The sequence below is a fragment of the Sceloporus occidentalis genome, unplaced genomic scaffold, assembly GCF_023333645.1.
Source record: "Sceloporus occidentalis isolate IW3139 unplaced genomic scaffold, rSceOcc1.0.p SCAF_316, whole genome shotgun sequence".
NCBI lineage: Eukaryota > Metazoa > Chordata > Lepidosauria > Squamata > Phrynosomatidae > Sceloporus > Sceloporus occidentalis.
Genome location: NW_028317296.1, coordinates 648,895 through 659,260, shown reverse-complemented (window position 1 = coordinate 659,260; position 10,366 = coordinate 648,895). Strand labels below are relative to the sequence as shown.

The 10,366-nt window shown below is 39.6% G+C and overlaps 1 protein-coding gene across 1 annotated transcript; it reads right to left on the bottom strand.

The window, feature by feature from the left end:
• Positions 1-745: 745 nt before the first annotated feature.
• LOC149274864 (synaptosomal-associated protein 23-like) lies at positions 746-8,260 on the bottom strand. The gene is made up of 7 exons (XM_089505187.1): positions 8,204-8,260; positions 5,455-5,496; positions 3,417-3,465; positions 3,024-3,141; positions 1,736-1,876; positions 1,156-1,300; positions 746-808 (listed from the first exon to the last, which is right to left on the bottom strand). The coding sequence occupies exons 1-7, from the start codon at positions 8,258-8,260 to the stop codon at positions 746-748; spliced, it is 615 nt and encodes a 204-aa protein (XP_089361313.1).
• Between the last annotated feature and the right edge of the window lie 2,106 nt (positions 8,261-10,366).

Here is a 10,366-nt window from a genome sequence, read left to right as displayed (position 1 = left end):
CTGAAGATAGTTTTACAAAGGAGATGCTTATAGGACTGATTTTCATGATTGACAGATGGCAAAAAAACATCTATAGCCTGAGAAGCCTTCTCTTCAAATACAGAAACTTGGATACAACACTGTATGGATACAGTATGCTCAGACAGAGCACACTTTGGTATGTGAGAGTTTCTAACACCTAAACGCTACAAAATGTTAATAATTATAATCTTCACTGGTGTTTTCTCAGGTTTAAACTAACAATTTTAAGTATCCTTGTACTCAAAGCAGAAATGCAACCTACCAGAGCCTTTTAAGTGTCCACACTGGGCCTCTCCCAAAACTCACTAAGGGACTATACCTGTAAACAAAAATACTTAAAGAATATAAGAAAGGAATAAATCATTTTTCATGACTGCTTCATTTAAAACAGCTGTTCATGATGTGCAGCCTCATAGTTGCAGGTTGCATGTCTGCTTTATAGAGATGGATTTAAAATAAACATAGGGGTCTGCAGACTTTACCTCGCATTGGCACACCCCATGTATAAATGCTGCAGTAAAAAGTATGATATACATTCACATGCACACCAAGCTAATAATGCTCAGCACTTCTATAAAAATAAAATAAAAAAAGACTGACTATATGAGAGCAAAAAACTGTTGGTGTTGGTGGGAAGGAGGATCGTGTTGCCTGTAATAGAAAGCCTTCAAGCCAATGTACTTCCAGACAGCAAAAAGGACAAAGCAGCACCGTGCTACCCTCTTCATTCAATGAGCTTCTGTGCTGTGGAGTTAGCCATATCGATGCGGGCCTTGTTTGTCTCAGCCTAAATCAAATAAAAGGATTGGAATTTTTAAAGAGCAACCGTAGATTATACACACAGCTAATACAAGAATACATTATAAATATGCAAACATGATGCTCCATCTGTGAGATTAACATTTCCAATGCGGGGGAGGTTTAGATTCTATAGCATTGATCTTGCCCGGTAGAAGGTCAAAGGGTCCATACATTGTGTGTTCTCATGTTATTTTTCATGTAGGCAGATACACTTGCAGTATATGTTACAGTATAGGACTGAAGAAGACAATTCACATGAAGTGCATCTCTTTGGTTTGTATATGGAATCCCACCAATAGCATTCTATTATATATTTATATATTGCAAGCTCACCTTCTCATTGATTTTATCAATCTGTTTGTTCTGACTATCAATTTCATTCCCCATGTCTATGGCCATGTTCTTCAGTTGACCCAGTATGCTGCCCACTTCCTGCAAGTTTTCTTCCATCTCATCTTCACGGTCATCATTAGTTATCCTAGAAGAAAAAAAGGTTAAAATAACCGATAAAAGAAACCTGGCAATACAATCATCACAATACATAAAGGCACAGTGCAGCCATCATATGCACTTTAATGTATATGAGAGATGTGTGGTCCCTTTGATATGCATTGTTATTTAGAAGGGCTGTCAGGGTCAGTACATCAGGGCCATTTAATATGCTTTTTTTGCACCATGTAATTAAAAAAAACAACAACTTTATATTCTATTATTCAGTTCATTCTTTGACTATTGACAAAAGAGGCATTTAAGTACCCATTTAAGTTATGAATTTTTCATAACAGAAAACGGCATCCTTAAAATTAAATGAAGAGACCTAGGATATATGTGTCTTTTCTTTAGCGCTGCTCATCACAAAAAACACAAATATAGTCAATGACGACAAAAAAAACAAACAAAAAAAACAACTTACCGCTTTATGTATTCACCATTCTGTCCTACACGATTTTGCTGTCCGTTGGCATATTTTGGCTGCTTTGAAATGACATCTTCTGAGGACTCTCTGCCACCCCAAGTCTTTTTATAAACATCTCCAGTCTCAAAACTCTTTCCCCTGCCAGAAAACAGTAGGGTAAAAAATTGGAAATCATTTTTATTGGTATACAAAGTAGTACTTAAAGGTTTGCTGCCTTAAAACATTATAAGGGTTATTTCCTGCGACACTATCAGGCAAAACAACCGCCTAACAGCACGGAACAGTTAAAAACTACAGCAGAATCTTTAATTTTTTAGCTTTGCTACTGCTGAGCTTATTATTTAATTCACATTTTCTCATAGCCAGAGGAATTTAACACGGAAAATCATACCGTTATTGGTTAATGTTATAAGAAGGGTCAACATCAACAGCAAGATAACCAACACATAAAAACACAAACAAGAAAATAAGTTAGTTTTTCCAGACTCGCTTAAAATATTTTTCGGCACTTTAGTGTATATGCTTAACTCTTTTAGTGCCAACCCCATATGCCACATACAGTGTCCCAAACTATGAAGTGCAGGATCTGGGAAAGGTGACTGATTTAAAGCAGACTAGAAGCAGCTACAGCTAAGAAGACTCAAAACGCCTGCCAATGTTTCAAACGTGCTGGTACCTAAGGAATCATGCAACTGGAAAAGGCTGCTGAGCCACACTGCACCCTCTCAACACCAACCTGCGATAGCCAACAAAATGCTGCTTCCAAGGAAACCTCCGATTTAGTAAGCAAGAAGAAGAAAGACAAAACATATGTCACTGGACTTAATTTCCTGTGTAACTACCGAATTCAACCAAACGTTCCAAAAGTGTACAGAATCTGCAGTATTGCGAACAGCATAATAATGTAAAAGGCTTATGCCAAACATCATAACACTCAGCAAAACAGGATGTTTAGCCGGACAGCTGCGTGGACATAGGGAATGTCCGTACAGTCGGCCAGGAGGACCAAAACAGGAGTCTGACCTGACTCGACACAGCTGAGACGAATCAGCGCTTACTGGGGCCTTTTTCACCGTGTCTATTTTCAGTTGTTATTTTATACCAAGACTATATGCAAGCACAGCATGGCAAATCCATGGCGTTGACTTATGGCTCTCAATACCCAACTGGCTTGGAGCAGTTTCGTAACTGAACACAATTCACCTTTAGCATATATTTTATTTAGATGGACATTACATAAAACTTTGCTTTACAAGGACTAAAAAAAGGCTTCCCCGACACTAACCTTTTCCCGGGGCAGACACAGAGACCACAACATTTGTTCAGTTCTGTAAGGTTCTTTTCCGCCTCGCGCATGTCTTTATTGATCTGGTCCATGCCTCCCTCAATACGATTTAGTTGTTCTGGAAGAAAGGGGGAAAAAAAAAATCAGTTCTATGCTTTTTCTATGTTACACCTGCAAACACGCCCATCCATCCTTTGCATTAGTTTGATTCCATACATCATAAAACGGCATGATTATTATATCTTGGCTAAGGAAATGTAATCCGTAAGCATTGAAACTGATGCACATTTGATTTAGTTAACATATGATATGCAAATAAATACATATGCTGCAAAAAGTAAACAACCAGCAACTATCACCGTTTTGTTAGTTGGTATTTAAATGCAAACTTACCTCCTTGTTCGTCCAGCATTGTAATTGTTTTTATTCCAGTATCTTGGCACTGAAACACAGAAGGTTTGTAAATGTAGAAATTAATACACACACACATATATATATATATATATATATATATATATATATATATATATATATATATATATATATATATATACACACACACACACACATACATACATATATACACACATTAAGGTGATAATTGTTGACCTTTTTTGCATGTGCCTACACAGAATCCCTTGTGGTTGTGGCAGCACCATGAGATTTCTGAGGGAGAAACAAGCCTTCTGGCTTGTCTGGTGTCTGTAGATGAGTGTTTAATAATGCTATATCTGTTCCTTAGCAGGTTTGATAATTAGGTAAATACAGCCTCAGATGAAAAACACATATTACAGCATGTCATGATGTATTCAACAAAAACAAAGAGGAGAAGCCATGTGTGAAAAAATAAGTACAGCCTTACTGTTTCTATAGGAATTAAGATGCTAGGTAGCAGAAAGGTGCTGCTAATCATATGTCCTTGATTAACTGATCATCAGCAAATGTAGCCATCTCTATAAAAGCTGAAGTTTTAGCAGCTTGCTGATCTGGAGCATTTAGGTGTGTATAATGCCAAGGAGGAAAGACATCAGGAATGATCTTAGAGAAGCAGTTGTTGCTGCCCATCAATCTGGGGAGGGTTAAAAGGCAATTTCCAAACAAGTAAAAAGTCCATCATTCTTCAGTGAGAAAGATTATTCAAAAGCTGAAAACATACAAAGACATTTGCCAATCTTCCCCGTGGACATCCACGCAAAAAGGTAAGACAATGCAATCCTCAGGTAGCACGTGTTAAAGTTCACAACAGAACAATTAAAATAAGACTGAAGAAGTATGGTTTGTTTGGAAAGGTTGTGAGGAAAAAGCCTCTTCTATTACAAAAAGAACACGGCAGCCCTAAGCCATTCATATGAACCCGGCCACTCCAATTTACCCCATTAAACCATTTTTTTTTTATTTTTTTTTTTAAGTAAACACCCCTTGGGTTTTTCAAATGCTTTTATTTGAACTCTTTCCATGTCAGGATTTTTGGGACGATACAGCGCTAATTTTTGTTAATAATAAACTGTATTTTATGACTTAATCACTGCATAATTATTTTAAATTTCACATAAAAAAAAATAAAAATAAATAAATACTTGCATGGTTGAATGCAGTACCTGTATTAAACCTGCAAGGAGAGCCAGAGTTCTTAAGAGGGCCTAGAGAGATCATTGATTGTTTCCTAAATTGTTTTAAAACGGGCGTTGACGCCCCGTGTAGGGGCCAGATGCCGATCGACATCGAGGCATTACAGCAACACCATTTAAGAGAAGCAAAGCTTGTTTAATGCCATGACGAGCCAGGCACGTCATAGGTCGTTAACTGACCAAGAGAGCTGACCAAATGCCCACAAACCTCAATGAACTGAAGCAATGCTGTAAAGAAGAGTGTGCCAAGTTTCCTCCACAACCATGTAAGAGACTGATGTCACACAGAAAACTATTACAAGTTATTGCTGCTAAAGGTGGTTCTACAATCTATTGGTATACTTCGTTTTTTCACTCATGGCGTCTCCATTTTGGCTTTATTTTTGTTGAATAAATTATGACTGTGTAATATGTCACGTTATTGTCCATCCGAGGCTGTATTTGCCTAATTTTTAGACGTGCTAAGGAACAGGTGATTGTTGTTTTAATAGATTTTTTACGTTTTAGGATAATGGACCCCTATTGTATATTAATATGCAAAGCAATGTTAACTCGCGTATACAAACTCCTCTTTTACAAAACACTTTTGGGTCACGAAAGTTAATATCCCTCAAGATTGTAAGCTTGTGAGCAGGGCTCGCTCCACCTAATGTCTGTCATTTCTAGTCTTGTCATACCCCTTGAATATATGTATTGTTAAGAATATAGTTTCTAATAACAGTATAAAGAGTATAAATGAGATTAATAATACCTCATTTTATTACTAGTCAGACACGTAGAAAGAAAAAAAATGTCACCCTTACCTCTACTGCCAGATTGCGCATTCTGCGAGTGCTCTCCAGAGACTGAGAAAGAGCGAAAGACCAACATTATTGTTTTAGACCTAAGTTACAGTTTTACCAACACAACCACAAAAGTACGATCTCATTACAATGAACATTCTAATAAATATATGTTCTTGGTTAATGTATGCTTTAATGAAAGCAACCTTAACAGTCACTGTATCCTGGAAAAAATCCTGTGTATAGAAAATGTATATAAAATTACATGACCAAAAGTACAAAGACATCTCTCCTAATTATTGAGTTTAGGTGTTTCCGCCATACTGATTGATAACAGGTGTATAAAATCGAGCACACTGAAAGTAGAATGGGTCGTCCTGAAGAGCTCAGAGACTTGAAAACGTGGTATTGTCATAAGATGACATCTTTGCTACAAGTCAGTTTGCTAAATATCAGCACTGCTAGATCTGCCCCGGTCCACTGCTGTCCAGGAGTAACAACAGTTCAGCCATGAAGCGATAGACTATGCACACTCGTAGAGTGGGGCTGTCAAGGGCTAAATCGAGTAAATAATGACATGTCCTCTGTAGCATCGCTCACTGCAGAGTTCCAAACTGCCTCTGAAAACAACATCGGCACAAGCACTGCACGTCTGGAGCTTCATGAAATGTCTTTCCACATCCGGACAGCTGATCACTATACTAGTCTGACAGAATCTGGGTTTGGCGGATGCCAGGAGAACCCCAAATACCAGAATGCACAGCAGCTCCAGTAAAGTTTGGGGAATAAAGAATAATGGCCTAGGGATGTTTTTCAGTGTTTGGGCTTCTTAATGTCAGTGAAATGTAACGTTAATGCTACAGCATCCAAATACATTTTAGACAATTGTATGCTTCCAACTCTGCGGTACCAGTCTGAGGAAAGGCCCTTTCCCGTCCCAACATGACCGTGCCCCTGTGCCCAAACCAAGGTCCAGAAAAATGTGGTTTGACGAGTGTGGTGTTGAAGGAACTTGAATGGCCTTCACAGAAGCCTGACCTCAGGGGTGGGCTGGCAGCCTAAGGCCTGGGGGGGCAAGTCTAGTCAAGTGGCCCATTGCACCACCAAAGTGGCTGCGAGCGACATTGATAGCAGTCACTCCACTGGCGCCTAAAGAAATTAAAGCGGCCGGCGTGCACACACAGCGCCGCCCAATAGCCGTGCCTCAGCTCTTTATCCCACCCCTTTTAAGACGTGGGACGAAGAGCTGAGGAATGGCCATTGGGCCTGACTGCCGCACGACGCAAGGGCGTACCTAGAGTATTTGGCACACACACACTTTAAAACTGCATATTTTCTATGGTTAGGCAAACATGGGGTACAGCAAAATTGTTATTATACACTGAGGCACACATTGACGGTGGTACAGCATAACTGTTATCGTTATATACTTAGGGATTATGCTGTACCACCGTCAACGTGTGCCTATACTTTCAGCCAGACACTGACAATACTGCAGTACAACCCCTATCACTATATACTAAGCCAAACATTGATGTGGTGTAGGCCTAACACTTCAGTGACTGGCTTAGTATATAGTAGGGATGCACCGAAATGAAAATTCAGCATTCATTTGGCCAAAACAAAAAAAAAACGTTTAAAATACTTTATTAAAAGTAACACACCAAAATTAGACAAAAAAAATAAAAATCAACAATATGTATAAATTTATATGTGTGTATATATATATATAAACAGCAATCACAATCCTATCATGCCCAGGTTCTAGCATGTACTGGCTGACTTAGCATGATAGGCATGTGATTGCTGTTTGCAACCATATATATCTATTAATACTGTTATTGAATTATTGGAGGAAAAAAAATAAAAAATTGATAACAGCAATCACACTCCTATCATGCCTAGACAGCCTCCCTATGCCATGCTATCCCCCCCACACTTCCATGCAATCTGAAACCCTCATTCACAAACATTCATCATAAACTACAGCATAACACCCATCACTCTCACACACTTACTAATATTTTCCTACCTTTCCTCTGGCACTGTCACTTTTCCTTCTCCTCTTCATTCTTCCTCCTCCTCTTCTGTGTCCTGTCCTTCCGGTGCGCGGAAGACGGTGGGCGTGGCTTCAGTATTGTGCGCCGGGATTTGACATCAAGTCGTGACGCACAGCCACAGTTGCCGCGCGCATCGTTTTTGGAGGCGTGCCGGCACCCCTCAGTGAGCGGCACGGCACGGTGGCCAGTCCCGGTGGCAGCCGCTTAGTTTTTAACTTTGCGGCTGCCATGAATGTTCGTCTGCTGGCCGCCCGGCCAGCCCGCCCCTGCCTGACCTTAACCCCACTGAACACCTTTGGGATTAATTGGGATGCCGATTGCAAAAATGTAAAAAAAATTAAAATAAAAAAAAAATCAGAAAAAACAAACAAACTTTTGGCTGCATGGGCAAATGTCCAGACTCTATAGCCCATGTCTATTAAAGCTGCAAAGGCACAGGGGGATTCCATAATAATGCCTATTGTTTTAGAATGGGATGCCCAACAAACCCATTCAAGTGTGATGGTCAGGTGTCCACATACTTTTGGTCAGATACAGCACATGGTATATACAAGGCACGGTCTAGAACCTGAGGATCTTGGACTTAGATGTAAACGTATTACTTTAATGGTGAGATGGTAGATACACAGAATGGCACTTTGTGAAAAATAGTAACAGGAAGGGAGTGTAAACATATTTGGCATCCATTTAAAATGAACAAAAGGACTCACTTCATCTGTGACCTGATTGGCTCTCAACTGGATATCTTCTACCGTCATGTCATCCATGGTGAGATAGGTTGTTTTCGCGGCTAGCAGAAGAAAAACTTGGAAATGTCTTTTCTCAAGATCTGTAAAAAGAAACCTCATCACTGCAAGACAACGACCTAGAGATGATTCTCAGAATAAAGCCTGATTTTATTGTGTGTGTGTGTATATATATATATATATATACACACACACACACACCGAGCACAAGGCAATTACTGCAGTACAGTAATTACACTTTGTATGTTCTTTCTCCCCTGCTCCAGCAACATGTCCAATAAAGTAAAATAAATATTATGAAAACAAAAGCTTTAACATTATGACATGGTGGCAGCATGTAGGACAACATTTCACATATAAAAGTGCTAGATAATGTCTTTATGAAAAGCCTTCCTATAGCAAAGGTCTCAGTTTATATCCTTTGAAAATATGGTCATCTCACTAGCAAGTCAATGAATTGAACGAAAATTGGAAGCCTATACTAACACATACAATTATGGATCTCAGTTTTGTTGCTAAACGATGTGTTGTCAAGGGATATACAAACCTAAATCAGGAATACATTCACTGTACATTTAGTGGTAATTTTGTGAAACTGATTACCAGTTAAAGATAAGGCTTCTGTTTAGGACTATCATTTCCGATAGGAACATATCAGAAGCCGGCCAGTTGCAACCAGTTACTTTTCCCTATAGCTTTGGGAGCACACAGGAAGCACCAGAGGATTTAAATATAAATAGAATGCAACATAATGTGATAAATGCGAATTAGAGATGCATGTCGGACCAACGTCTAGCTTCTAGGGGACTACAAACAGAACAGGGGCACATGAGTCCATTTCATAACAAATACAAAGTCCACAAATGTTTGCCAAAATAAAAACACCACACATAATATGGAATACAGGCCTTTATAGTGTGTGAGAGAGAGAGAGAGAGAGAGAGAGAGAGAGAGAGAGAGAGAGAGAGAGAGAGAGTCATTCAGAAAGGGACAGCTAACATGTAAAGTAAGATCTCATTCCAATCTCTCTCTCTACAGGAAACCAAAATATATCTTAATATTTTGCCTTTCAAAATACATTTTACCCCAAACAAAGACATATATTAAGGTAAGTGGGGCACACTTTAATATGAAACCAAAGCTCGTTTTGGCATTTCCAGAGATGTAGCCAGTCGGCTATTTACTACATCACAAGCTGCAGCATAGCCTGGGGACGTGTAACATTACCGGGGGACGATTGCACTATTGAGTCCCACAGTGAGCCGCCGCTTAATGGATCTGCTGCGTAACCGGTCCATTTACACAACGGAGGTCTGTGCCTAGTTGGGTCTCTTCCCTCTGTGTTCTTCTGACCCCATGATTAGCTATGACTGGACTGGGAGAAAAGCAGCCCTGACATTTTAAGGCCAGCTGTTTGCTAAGTAGATGGATGGTGCTGCTTGTGTATTAAAGCCCCTGGAACAGCAGAGAAGCTATGCATGGGCACCACTGGCCACTGCACACTTGCCCGGTTTGCCAGTCTGGGCTTTTCTGGTGATTTTGAACATACCTTAAAAGCTCACAGGTTCATTGCCTGGCTAACCTATAGCTAACTGGAACACTTACAAAGCACACGTTAGCATAGGCAACTATTTGCCACGTGTGCCGACCTGAGTCCACATTATTTTTAGGTGTCCAGAACACTTACTGTCCTTCTCTCCCCATCCATCTCTTTCTGCCGCACATTTCACTTTTGTTAAGAGTCTTCCATATGCACCAGGAAGACATCATATGATGGTGAAATATTTGGTGTATGGAATATACAGCACACCAGCAGCCGTCCTGATGAAATCCGGATATCTAAAAAACCGATTCCTTAAGGGTGGGTGATTTTAAAGTAAAAGCTTCCTCTCACTTCTATATATTAAGGTAATTGAATCCCATCTTTAATGTATATTTCTCTTTAAGATACTTACATGCCATGCAAACAGCTCAGTACAGACCCACTCATCCTACAAATAAAATAACTAGCGGCAGCTCGTCGGCTTCAGGCTTAGTAACCATTTTCTAATGGATGACCAACTTCTTGGCGCTCCATAGAGATGATCCAAGACATGGCAAAGTTCAAAGTCCAAAAGGTACAGAGTG